At 39.4% G+C, this 14,119-nt stretch overlaps 1 protein-coding gene across 1 annotated transcript; it reads right to left on the bottom strand.

Annotated features, from left to right (window-relative positions):
* Positions 1–418: 418 nt before the first annotated feature.
* Positions 419–13,585, bottom strand: LOC103622007 (insulin-like growth factor-binding protein 3). The gene is made up of 3 exons (XM_017743641.1): positions 12,831–13,585; positions 10,130–10,249; positions 419–3,387 (listed from the first exon to the last, which is right to left on the bottom strand). The coding sequence occupies exons 1-3, from the start codon at positions 13,140–13,142 to the stop codon at positions 3,262–3,264; spliced, it is 558 nt and encodes a 185-aa protein (XP_017599130.1). The 5' UTR covers positions 13,143–13,585; the 3' UTR covers positions 419–3,261.
* Between the last annotated feature and the right edge of the window lie 534 nt (positions 13,586–14,119).

The raw sequence follows: 14,119 nt of genomic DNA, 5'->3' as shown, positions 1-14,119 counted from the left end.
GTACCTGGAGAGAACTCACCTTCCTCTTAACTGATACTGACCCATACATTTGCTTCATGCTGCCCACATTCTGCTGCTTGGGTGCAGACCACAAACACATATATTTGTTTGAATTGCAGTCTGGCTCCCTTAGGCAGGAGAAAAATGTTTGAATGACAAGTACTTTTGTCTATTGAATTGGACTTCTGTCTTCACAGAAATAGGAATGCTAAAAAAAAAAAAAAAAGAAAAAGCCACCACTGATTCTTTCATTTTAAAGTTATATTTTTGAAGAGGGATAATAATATTATTTTGCATTTCATACCAATGTCAACTGACAGGGACATCAGATTAATGGCAAGTATCCAATACTAGTGCAAGCAACTGTGCTTGTAAAAAATATTTAAAAGGCAACTTCTGAAAAGGATGAAGCTTTAAATTACAGGTGAGACTTTATTTATGGGGGCTATTTTTAAACATGATTTCTGTTATAATGACGTCTGTTGGAAGCAAAATAACGAAACAGACTTACACACAGATCTTTTTTTTTCCCCTTATGACTGTATGTTTTCTCTGTTACATTACTAAATACCATTAGTACTAATAAGGGAGCTGAATGCCATTTCTTAAATATTCATGTGACAGAGTGCATGCTTGAGTCAGGTTTAGCTCCTTGAGATGTAGGGGTTTTGGGGTTTTTTTATAAAATATATGACTTAAGGACTTCTACTAGCCAGCTTCTTCTAGATGTATTTGTTTTTAATGGTAGAAAAAAACATTTAAAAGTTTAAATACTTGACAAAATACCCAAATCATAAAGCCTGTCACAGGCTGTTAAAACATCTTACATTCTTGCAAAATGTGTCTTGCAAAGCAGCTATCTATCAGTTTTGGCAAGAAACTGATTTTTGTTTTCAGAACACTCCCCAGATTGTTAATAAAAAAAAAGGAGGCAAAATAATAACTCACTTTAATGAATCCAAACCTTATTTTCTTAACTATGAATATGTGCCCAAATATTGGTGTATATATAATGTTCTCTCTGTGAAATTATTTGAAAATAACTAGTTTACAACTCTTAAAAAACCCCAAAAAACCAGCCCAGCATTTAATATTTTGCCAACAAATCTTTGCAGGCGTTAGCTTTGCTTTAGCAATAAAAATATTGCAATAAACCTTCACCTCACAAAGCTTTCTGTAACCATGTGTCAGGAAATCTGTATTAGCCTGGAATAAGCATCAATTCAAGTACAATTATTTCTTACTGTGAGATTATAAAATTTCAGTTTTAATGATGATATGAACTCATTTCATTAGACAGAAATTGGAAAGATGTGCAGAACACACATAGTGCTGTTCAGCTAATACATTTCAGGGTAAGGCTTTAAACATCTGATTTATGGTGATGGGCAGCCTCAATCCTGGCAAGCTGCATATCCAAATCTTTCCATGCCAGAGTTTCTCGATATTTGCCATTGCTGGCAAGAACAAGGATGGTTGTAATTCACGCAGCAGGAGAGGAACAGGCTCCTCAGCACCACAGTCTCTCCTCCATCAACCCCTGGCTGAAAGCCTACTGTCCTTAGTCTTCATGGAGTTCCCAACCCAACAAGAAATTACAGTGTTGATGGCTTCTTTTTTCTACAGTGACATCAAATATTCATAGTGACACATATAAGAATATATATATTTATATAAATATATAAAATATTTATATAAAATATATAAATAAATACATATACAAAATACGGCATTATTTTCCAGAGAGATTATACATTTCACAGGCCACCTTTCCTTATCCAGACTTCATTGTCATACAGAACTTTTCACAAAGTACATTAAACAATCAGCCTCAAAAAAAAAAGTTGCCAAAGCCCTCCTTATGTGAAAGCATCACATACCACAAAAAAACCAAATCACTTCTCTTCCAATTAAAAAGACATATAACACCATGGCAGACAGTGAGTTTAACTATTTTAACCCAATGGTTCTTATTATATGCTTAGATGCAGGCAAATGACTTCTACCATAGTCAAAACAAGCAACAATTCTGTATAGCATAAATGAAACATGTGGGTCTCAACACCCAGGGTCCACAATCCCCCCATCTTGTCAACACTGTTTTCAAAAGGAGTTCCTCACACAGAGTATGTGCTTTAGTAGAATGCACCAAGACAACACAGAATAGGTACACCTTTTCAAAATAAATAAGCAAATACAAAGGGTAGTAATGTAATGGAAATTTTTTGTCCATGAATATTCTGTATTAGTGTGAGCAGTAAATGGAGGAAATGTAAGCCCTGCTGCATGAACTGAAGCAAAGGACAGACAGAAGAAAGCTTTACCAAGAGCTTCAGTGCGACTGTTACCCTTTCCAGTGGCATAATTCAGTGATGGGTACATTACAATTATCAATAAAACAATTTAAAAAAATATTATCTTGGTATTTGTAGTTATATCAAATAACAAAACTCAATCCCTTCTGGAAACACTTCCTTCGCATCCCAAATTCATTTCTCTTACCTAGAACAGGTCAGTGTGTATGCATACAGACATATATATTTGTAAATCATTCCATACCCTTACTTTCTCTTTGCACACAGATGTATACACTAGAATTACTGTGTAATATTTGGTATTCACATGTTACATTTAAATAAGGTTTATTAAAAAACAATTATATTAAATACAAACTAGCAGAATATTCATAATATATTTTACAGAAAAAATAGCTATGTCTTTATTTTAGAAATACATTTCTTTAAAAAGTTCTTTGAGATTTTTATAAAACTTTTTACCCGTGAAGACAGGTTTCCCATCAGACCTGTAAAAAAAGCTTTACCTTTAAATCATTGTGGATTTGTTTGGATTTGTTTTTCTTTTTAATATTTTTACAAGCTTAACATCTATAAATTCTTTAAAATAAAAAACCCAGTATCTTTTGGGATCAAATTGGTCACAGGCCATTCTGACCATAAAAAGTCAGTGGAGACTCCCTGAATCCATTCCGAAGTGCCTTTTGTTTTTGTCTCTCTGGATATCAATAGTGCAGGTTTACATGGGAATTCAGAGCTCCTTACACATCCCATAGGAAGCTCAATGTGTGTCAGCGGCAGGGTGCAGCTGCAGCAGCATCCACAGAGGCTGCGACTCCCCATCTGCTGCAGGAGGCAGAGCTTTATTCCATGCACGGTGCAGTCCACAGCATTTGCCCAGCCCCTCCAAGGTCTCTGTGAGGTCCAGTGGCCATGCACAGATGCCAGAAGAGCTGGCACCCAGCCCTCATTTGCTTTCCAAGTTATAGCAGTGGACATCTCCTTTTCCCTTCCCATCATACCCAGGAAGTGGCTGTCCATATTTATCCACGCACCAGCAATAACCTCTTTTTCGGCCTTTGGATGGGCGACACTGAAACAGAATAAAAGACCCAGTTAGCATGATTTTCGTTTTCTGCACCTGTAGTGTTAGACAGCAGGGATTCCTGCTCATTTGATAGCTGCACTTCAATATCCTGACCATATCTGACAGAATCTAACAGAGTATTTGTTACCACTACAAAGTATTTCAATAAAAACTTACCTCCTCTCCCCATCAATCCCTCTGGGTCTAACTACTCTATAATAAAACTGCACTGAGAACTACCAGAAAATAGGCTTATGAAGTGCTCCCTATTATATTTGGCAGCACACCTGCCCCCTTTGAATACAACACAACAGTATGGGCTAGTGACTGGGACCCATCTTTAGAAAAAAATTTAGCAGATATGTTCTACACTAAAGCACAGGTCTGGCAAAGACAACCATTGCAGCAATAAACACACTTGGTTTGCATCTGTTTACTGAAGGAAATTCAACAATGTAGCTGACATTTATTAACAGATACATAATCCTTCTGCAGTGTAGTTATCATTGAAAAAACTGCTAGGTGGACTAGAACTTTACATGTTTTTTCCTATTAAAAAGTTTGTGTATCTACTGGTCTATAACATGTTATCTTTAAGCTAACTGCTGGAATTTGTCAACAATGCTGACCAACCTGAAACTATCACAGACAAGAACACTGAACCTCTTTAGAAGCAGTAACGCAGTAAATATGTTAGTAAGTAAGGCTCCTCCCAAGGAACCAAGAATAGCAAAAAGTAGACTAAAGGAGGTAACATGCTGCAGGCTGCATTCAGTATGCAACTGCACACAGTTGCATACCATGAACTTCTGTGACCTCTCAAGGTTTTTACCCACTCAAAAGACATCTCCAGAATCTCACTAGGTTTGTAATGGTCAGCCTTACTGTCAAGACACAGCCTCCCAATCAGCTCATATTTTGAGATTTGCTGACACAGGATTTGCTTCAAATGCAAACAAAGGTGGCTGTTTACTTGGGACATATTGACAAAAGAGGCAGTGACACAAGTATACCCAGTTTCCTGAGGTTTCACCTGTTGCATTACCAATATGAAGGAAGATTTGCTAGACAGGTGCTACTTATGGCCCTCAGGTAAACTTCTCCACTACCCCTCAACTTCTTGTTCTCCAGAGTCTCATAGGCATGGCCCGATGTCTCAGGAGGCTGTGGCAGTGGTTCATGTAAGTATCTTTTCCATGCGCAGGTACACAAGAAAACATGAAGCAAGTGTTGGGCTCCACATGCTGCTCAACGTGACTCATCCTTTCCATGTCTAGTTTAGTATCTCAGGTGCTATTTTGGACAGAACTGGGAATACAGACCACTCTGGGACAACCTGCACCAGCACACTGGCCCAGGAGCCAATTAATTTGTGGCAGCATGGAGTAGGGTAGACAGTCTTCACTAAGACCTTGTGAAAGAGAGATGGAAGCAGGTCACACATTAGATACAAATTTTTCAAACAAGTCTTCATCTTGTTTATTTTATTTTACAGTAAATTAATAATGTTATTCAGCAAAACTGCAAAATAATCCCACCATAATTTTGTTTTTGAGACAAAACTTCAGGAGGAAACACTCCAGAATAAATGTCTCCTCCAAAGGGAAAAAGGCCTCCCCTTTTCCTCCATCAATGAGACAAACAGGTCACAAGAAGTAAAAGTGGGAAAAAGAAACCAAACTGTTTATTAACACACAAACAAAACAGGGTAGAACAGGATTAAAAAACCCTCAGAGAGAGAACAGACACACGGACTCAGACCAGCCGGGGCCACCCCATGGGCCCGCTGGGGCCACCCGCAGGCTCCCCGGACCGGCGAGGAGGGAAGGGAGGCAGTGAGGCAAGGGGAAGGAAAGGGAAAAAAGAACAAGAAAAAAACCCCAACAGAACGTTTCCCCAGCTAGCTCGAACACAAAGGAAACCAAAAAGCAGCACAGTGCTCCCGGCGCACTCCCTCCCGAGCCCTTGGGCCGAACCGTTCAACTGGCCCCTTGGTCCGTGGCTCTGGGCCCGTCCCCGGGTCCATCTTAAAGGCACAGCGGCCTTGGGCATTGAGCGGACGGTTAAGGAATAAAGCGGCTTCATAACGTCACCCCAGGACAGGTCACACATTAGATACAAATTTTTCAAACAAGTCTTCATCTTGTTTATTTTATTTTACAGAAAATTAAGTAATGTTATTCAGCATAACTGCAAAATAATCCACCCTTCTGATACATTATTGAATAAACAGCCCAATGCAGAAATAATGCAATGTTTTCTCTTCTACAAATCTGCAGTCCTTCTGCATTAGCCTTATGAAAATGGACAGCAGCAGGATGACAAGATCCAGCTTAATGTACATAACCACTTACTTTTAGAAGAGGGTGAAGAAGTTCAAACCTACTGAGAGAACAGCTACATTAATAATTCACTAAACTAAATGATTACCCACGCTTCAGTTTTTATCTTTACTAAATCTTTAAACATAAGTCCTACAACTTATATTTATTGTCTCAAAAGCCTGACTAGAATTTACATGTATTCTCCAGGATTTCCATGGATGGCAGCTCAATGTCCACTGATATCAAGGGAAATTTTTCATCAATTTTGGTGGTGAATGGACTGGACTCTAGCTTAGGTATTATGAACATTTAATGACTTAAATTCTTCATGCTCAAAACAGAGGAATTAATAAACAACAGCCTTTGCACAATTTAATTTTACAAAAAAGGAAACTGAGGCAGCACTTCTAGAGTTGTTTTTCCCAACAAAGTAGGCACAGATGGAGCCCAAAGAGCATAGGGTTTCTGGCTGCCAGCCTGGTACTCTGGCAATGAAACTACATTTCTGCTATTAATAGTAACATAGCCCCCCCTTTTAGAAGTACTATATGAAGTATGTTACACAACTCTCGCTGATTCATAGGCTTGCATCACTCTGAAAACAAATGATCAATTAAAGTTCTCATGTTGTTGGAGGGTTTGGTTGCTTTTAACAGTTGCACAACCAATTTTCACATGAAGTTAATCTGCAGAAACACCTTTTCTACCAGTAGTATATATTTTTTAATTCTTCTGGACAATCCATTTTAAAAGCAACATCCTTAGATCATTCTACAGCTGAAAAATGACACTCTATGAGAAAAAAACTTATCTTTTCCAAACTGTGATTTTTTTCACCCACTCAGCCATACTGTCAATCACAAAGCACTTCTGATTGAAAAGCAATGCTTTTACCCTGAAACAGCCAGCATGCATTCCCTATAGAAGTGGTAGACAGGTCACATGGAAAACCATATATATCTAAATATCTGCTCTTATGAATTTTGTATTCCACGTACATTTCTAGGTTCTGCCCAGCTATTCTGTATGACTTCATAAGTTAAAAAAGTTGGAAAACTGCTCAAGCAGTGGAAACAGTAATAACTTCTGATAGAAACACCAGCTGCCAGCTTCCATGCCACCTGCCCCTCTCCCTTCCACAAAGAAATGCCACAGAGGCATTTGTGGGGCACAGCAAAGCATATGGTATCCCACTGAATTCCTGGTCAGTCCAGAGGGCTCCATGGAGCTACAACCATGGTGTTCAGGAACAGACTGCAGACAACATATACCTCAGGCCATTTTGGCTCCTGGCAAGTGCAGCTATGTTTTCAGTGGAATGATGCCAGCTCACATTTAGGTGAGTATCTGGCTCCAGTATACAAACAAGGGGCAATTCTAGTAATTGCCCCATATAATAATTCTAATTTCATCAAAACCTTTTTTCCCATGTTTGAGGTAGGAATGTGCCTGTATCAACTAATTATGCATAAATATGCTTATATATCACAGCTGAATAGTACAACCTTACGTGTGTGATTTATTAAGACCAAGAATTATAAATTTTAATAGGTCTGATTTTAAAGTTTATATATAAACACAAGGTGTGAAACATTTTTCATGTTATAGCCTAACAGATAAATTTATGTTCTTAGAAGTGTTCCACATAGGCAAATTTTTCTCCATGGTTGTTCCTGAGAAGTCAGTTTCTAGGTATCCACAAATGTCATGAAAAATAAGTGCTTTCAACTGGACTGGAAAAGCAGATGACCAGGAACGCAGAATATGAGTGCCTCCTGAATGAGTTTTAATGGTGCCAGGGTGATCATAATTTATCGGATTCTTACCATCCCAAACCTAATACAGTCTCATCCTAGACAGTGGTTTTGGCAACTGGTTCCAGAATTCAAGATGTCTAGCTTGCATTCATTTTTTAATGGATTTACTGTCTAATTCACAGCCTATTACTCTGAATTTTGTGAGAATAGAATATAATTTAATTACAGATTGAACATGGCTGATAATGGCCTGAAGGGACTTAATTAAACAGCATAGCATTCTGTTAATGAGATTAGACACCCATATCATCACAGTATCTAAAATACCAGACCTATATGTTGATTCTTCAAAAAGAAAACCAAAAAAACACAATTGTCACAATTCCTTGCTGACAGTTAATTTGATCTGGACAGGACTCACTCACTTCTCAAACTGATGTCTTTTTCCTAGGAGTTAATTCTATGAGGGCAACTATCATTTTTGGTTTGTATTTTGTTGGTGAGAGAAGCAAGCTGCCTCTGTAAATCCCATCTCTGAGGTCTTGTTCCCAGGGTTGATCAAGGTTCATCTACAGAATCAGCAACCCAAGTGAATTTCATGTAGAATGTTTAGTCATGTGGGCTCCATTTGTTGGCATTGCCTGCAAGACCCTTAGTCATCTCAAACTACCATAGAAGCTACTGGACCTGTGTAAATGGGCACAGTGCTTGACAAGGCTGGCTAGGTATGAAAGTGTCCCTTCATTCTCTATGTATGCTGACCAGATGGGCTATTGCACATATGGCAGGAACCTTTCCTAAAGAAGTTTTAAAAGTCTCCAGGCAGCACAGACAATACACAGAGGACAAAAGTGCGTATTTGTTTTGTACCAACACCTTATTCTTGTAAATCAGCTTCTAGGAACAAAGGCTAGGTAAGATTATTATCTGTCTTTCCTATTTTTTTGCCTTTGTATTTTTTTTTTTTTTTGCCTTGGTGATAGAACTATGGCTGCACTTTAAAGCACAGACCTCCTTTCAAGTAAGCTGCTTTAATACGTGCTTACTGCAGATCTGATTTACTACACACAATGCCAGAGATTACTTGCAAACCACCACATTTTTGCAGACAATGCAAAAACCTCAGAGTCTGAAGAGAGATGAAAGGAAGATCTACTCAACAAAGTAAATACCAATCTGCAGTCTTCTATAATACATAGAGAAGGAAAAGGGCTACGGCACACTTGAGTGCCTTGATGTGCTGTTATAGAGCAGCTAAGAAAATACTTTTATGGCACAGGCACAAAACACAGTCCTAGCCTCACTCTGCATAGCAGTCCAATGCATTTTCTGAAAACAAGCAGATTGAGATGTGAGCATTGCTCTTTGCTAGTTTACACAGCACAACACGGCTGACACTGGCTTCTCAAAGCTCCAGGCAACAAAAAGAAACTTCCCCTGCTTGGGAGTTGCCACCACCTGCTCAGGAAAAGCTGGGAAGCATAGATAAGCTCAGCAGCACATACCAAAGGTCAAACAGCACTGTCAATGTTGGACTGATGGCAAAAAGGAAGGCTGGAAATCTCACCCCTGTTACAAATGCCTCACCTGACACTGACAGCTTATTGCAGAGCTCAAGGGAATACTAGAAAGGGAAAGACTGTTTCTAAGAAAGCTGGAAGCCAAAAAATAGAGACACCATTCCTAAAATAAGGTTGCCTGGTCAGAGGTTGGCCTCTCACTTCCAACCAATGAACTGCATTAGCTAGCAAGAGAGAGTTAACCATTCCTTCAGTTACCAGAGATGGAGAGGCTGATTCGTGTAAACCCAAAGGGAAAGACATGATGGTCCACAAACAAAATCTGTCCTTGAGAAAAGTCTTAAAGAAACCTTTGAATTCAGGAAATTTTTTAATTATACCAAGAAACATATATTTGTAGGCAGGCCACTAACTAAACACTGAAATTAGATGGGATGTGTGCACTAAACAAAGAACCTGGCACAACTTGCACTTCCCCAAGTTGTGAACGAGCTTCAGCGGCAGCATTGAATGGAGAATGCGGCTGTAGCTCAATCCAACACAACTAAAGCATAAATACCTGCAGTTTTGGTTGGCATTTGTCAAGAAAGGTCACAACCCCAGAACCAGAAAGGGCTGAGAAGCCATCCTTGCTGCAGAGTAACTACTGAAAGTATCACTTTCACGATAACATGACTTGGATTTTGGAAGCGATCTGTGTAGCACATAAAGGACAGATACATACCTTTCTCAAGTTGCTTTTTGTAATATGATCCGGTATAGTTCTTCTAGGAACTCTCAAGCAGCTATTTACAATTCAAAGCATTGATCTATTGCAGTCATATGGTGACTGCAACTTTAGCTCTGTGGGTTATTGTAGAGGCACTGCTTTTTTTAAACCAAAGGGCATTAGTATCTAGGACACCAGTCAACCCATGTGTGACTAGGTATGAAGTTTCTCAAATGAATCTGTTGTCATGATCAACAGAAAATAAAAATACTATCCCCATTTGACGAGCTTCAGCACTATCGGATCAGGTTCTAAAACTGGAAATAAACTAGTTCCTCTGCAAAATGATATATAATGCACCTTGCTGGGAAGATCCTTCAACAAAGATGCAGAAAAGGTGAAATGCATTCATTGAAATGACCAAAACTCTGTACTTACTTGCTTTTTCTTGTAGAATCCCTTCTTGTCACAATTTGGAATATGAAAGCCTCTGGGACTCAAGACATTCAGGATCTTTAGGTGGTTTAAAGTGTCTTCCATTTCTCTACGACATGGACCCTGTTAACAAGCATGTTTTAGAAAACACAGGTGAAACTTCACTCCCAAATTCCATCTTTCACTCAAGAGTTAGTAAATCTTTAAAGGGCAAAAAAGCACAAACCCAAACAAATCCATTAAAACTAAGAGATGGATGAACATGTCAAAGGGCAGACCATTCGCAAAAAAAAATCTGATTTTCTGATCTATTCAACATAAACTGATTTCTAAACCTTGACGGCCCTATGCTATGCTGAGGCACATATTGGCATTTCCAGTTGAAATCACAGTCACATATACCTTTGGGAAGGCTCAACCAGTATGTAAATCTGTCACATATAACATAACTTAAGTTTGGAAAAGCCGGCCTTGCACCAAGTGGGAAAAGAAGAAAGTAGGCCACTGGAAATACACTACTAGATAGGCCTTCCCCAGTAACATTTGATTTTTGTGATTCTGCTGGATTTGAAAGATTAAATGAAATTTATTCAATTGAAAACAAGTGGTTTGGCATAATGCATATATAAAATTCCTCAACTTTGGACAACAATTCCCAATTTCAATTGAATCAAATAGATGCAGTCATACAGCATCAGTATCACACAATAGTCTCATTAGATAAGTATGTCACTTTTTTCCTCAGTTTCTTCATCTGCAAAAGGCTGACAACAATGTAGTGAGGATTAGCTCTAGGACAATGAGCCAAAAACAGCTTCCAGAAGCACTTACAAGAGCATGTCTCAAACACCAACTAATTATATCTCACAGCAGCCCTTCGGGGTAGGGAGTAAAGCATTATGAGCCCCACTTTGCAGTCAGAAAATCAACAGCAGAGGAGTTCACATTTTGCCAGAGGCCAAGAAGGCAGTCAGCAGGGGGATCAGGATTCAAGAGTCACAGCCTACAAACTTTGTGCTTAGCTACACTCCTGTCTGGGAAGATCACTGACTTGGTCCACCAGCCCACTTCTTTAGCAAAGCCATAAAAAAATTTCTTTGCATGGTTTCATGGTTTAAAAATGTTTAAGCTGCTGAATTGACACAAAGACTCATTTGGTGCTGGTTCTAATTAGTGAAGTAATGACATGTATACTTTCAAGTGGTAATATTAATAGTTTGCTCATGTAAGGTACCTTTTATTTGAGTGTCTGAAAGCATACAATCTCCATAGTACTACTGGAGATTAAAACGGAGTTTTTTGGTCAGTAAAGACCTTCCTTGTTGCCTTCAAGTTTTCTTTCTGTATTGACCTCACAAGCTCTAAACACAGGCTTTAAATGGCTCCTCTTACTGCTCAAACACACTGAATGCAAGTGACAGACATTCAGAGATTTGGTCCCAAATTAGGCCTATACAAAGATCAACAGCTTTTTTAAAATTTTTATTTTGAAGCAAGCTTCCAAAGTCAGCCAGGCCAGTATCAAAAGCTAACATGCAGACACAGCTAGAAGAGCACTTGCTGACAAAGGCACCTGTCCCTGATGGACTTATTTCAGGTTTTTAAAGACACCAGCAGCCTTGGTAAACTGGTATACATTTGATCATGGACCCAACTATCACTACTCATCCTAATTAAGAATCTATTTCCTCAGAGTGACCAACCTTCATTCTTTTAGTGTTGGCACTTTAACTTCACATTTTTGGGAGGAGGACACACTGGAAGGCAGATACTGAGGTGATATTACCAGATGGCTGGACATCAGTGACAAACTAAAAATGAAGTTTCTCTTGGAAGGCATGCTCTCTTCAGGCAGAGGTTTTCACCTCATACAAGTTTCAAAACCTTCTTTTGAAGATGAGAATCCATATCTGCTTTTACCATGCCTGTTTTGGTGAAACGCCAAAGTATATACAGATGCATTTTTCAGGCAATCTGGCCTCAGGCACAGGTTATCAGCTGGATGTCCAGGAAGAGAATTATTCTTGCCATCAGATTCACCACACTCTGAGTGCCCTGCAAATTCACTGGGCGCAGTCACTAGGAAGCAACGGCAGCTCATGTGACCATGAGACTTTGCTCTTAGGCAGTAGCACCAAACAGCAACTGCAAGTGCAGGCGGTGCTCAGCATGTCATACAGTGACTGACTAGTCAAGATCCTAATTCTCAGCTCAGCCTAAATTCATCTCCCTTGATTTGCACCAGGAAGTATATGAACACAGTGCCACTACACACAATGTGAAACATCTTTTTTCCATTATTGCAACTCAATTACACTGTTTGCAACCAAGTTTAATGATGACACTATTAAACCTGTCCCAAGTCCACTCACACAAGAGTGTGACAATTACAGGGGGACACAAGAATTTTTGACCTCTAAGAAACTTCAGTGAAAGTCATGCTTGTATTGATGTAAACATCATTATGTTAGTCCTATGTGTTTCCTGAACACATTCTTCTTAGTCTGCTGATTGTGTATGCATTTGCAGAATCAATAGATCTACCAGTTAAACTGCCAGAATGTCCTAAAAGGCTGCAACAATTACCACTCTAGCTATTTAGTATAATTATTTATCTTGTCATATGCACAACAAGCATATATATATATATACACACACACATTCACATGCTGGCAAATGCCTGCCTATTTACAAAAATACTTACATATTCAGTCTCTTGTTTGGATTCAGAAGAGAAATTCAATGTATCTGTACTCTGCGAATCATATTCCACTTTATAGCGTTGTGTATCTTTGGCTTGCACTTTCCTGATTATATCTATTTTGATGTGTGGTGGTTGCAATTTGGAATCTGGCACCCTGTGAGAATTTGCAATGGCCTGATTTTCTATGCTGCTGGTACTCCTGTCTTCTTCTGAATCACTGAAATTGCCTTCAAAAAGAAAAAATGCAGAAGAAACAATGTTACTTGGCTGCCAGTAACAAGTGTCTGCAAGGGCATAGAAACGTAGAATCATAGAATATCCTGAGCTGGAAGAAACCCACAAGGCTCATCAAGTCCAACTCCTGGACCTGCACAGGACAGCACCAAGAATCAAACCATGTGACTGACAGTATTGTCCAAACACTTCTTCAATGCTGTCAGTCTTGCTGCTGCAACCACTTCCCTGGGGAGCCCACCCACCCTCTGAGTGAAGAACCTTTTCTCAACATCTAACTTCTACCTCCCCTGATGCAGCTTCATGCCATTCCCTCAGATCCTATCACTGGTCACAAGCAAGAAGAGATTAGCTCCTGCCCTTCTGCCTCCTCTTATAAGGAAGCTGTAGACCACAATGAAGTCTCCCCTCAATCAACAAGCCACTAGATTAGTGTATGTGTTTAATTTTCCTTTTTACAAAATAGCAATATACAAAAAGATGAACGATGTAGCATTCCACATGTGTCAGCACCGTTGTTGCCAAGCGATGTTTTGAAGCATTCCTACAGGGGGCAGGCCTGCACCGCAGGAGCGGAGCCCGCCGCAGCCCCACCGGCGCCGGGGCGCGGATCCCTGCCCTCCGCCACTGCTGACTTCATCAACCCCTGATAAACGCGGCCGGCTGTGGGCACTTAGGGGCTGCGGTGTGGCTCTGCCTGTCCCAAGGCCGTAATTTCGTAATTTTTTTTTTTTTTTTTAAGAGACATTAATTCTATCAACTCTAGCCCGCTGAGTTTCCTGGTTCTAATTAGCCATTTCTTTTTTTTTCCTTAACTTTATTCAACACACAGAACAGGAAAGAAAAACAGCACGCTTTCATTTCTCTGCTATTAAAATGAAAAACGTTTATTGGTGTACAAAACACAGTTTAATGGTCAAAAAACGCCATTCATTCTGTAATGGTTCCAAGGACAAACACTGTTTTCAGCTTGAGCTTCAAAAATATTTTCTCTTTAAACTACCACCCAAAAAAAGCCAGGAGAAGTAGATTTTTCTAACATACTCCATAAGTTC

Source organism: Corvus brachyrhynchos, unplaced genomic scaffold, assembly GCF_000691975.1.
Source record: "Corvus brachyrhynchos isolate BGI_N302 unplaced genomic scaffold, ASM69197v1 scaffold49, whole genome shotgun sequence".
In the NCBI taxonomy this organism is placed as follows: domain Eukaryota; kingdom Metazoa; phylum Chordata; class Aves; order Passeriformes; family Corvidae; genus Corvus; species Corvus brachyrhynchos.
The sequence above is the reverse complement of the archived record's forward strand: the minus strand, read 5'-3'. Positions and strand labels throughout refer to the sequence as shown.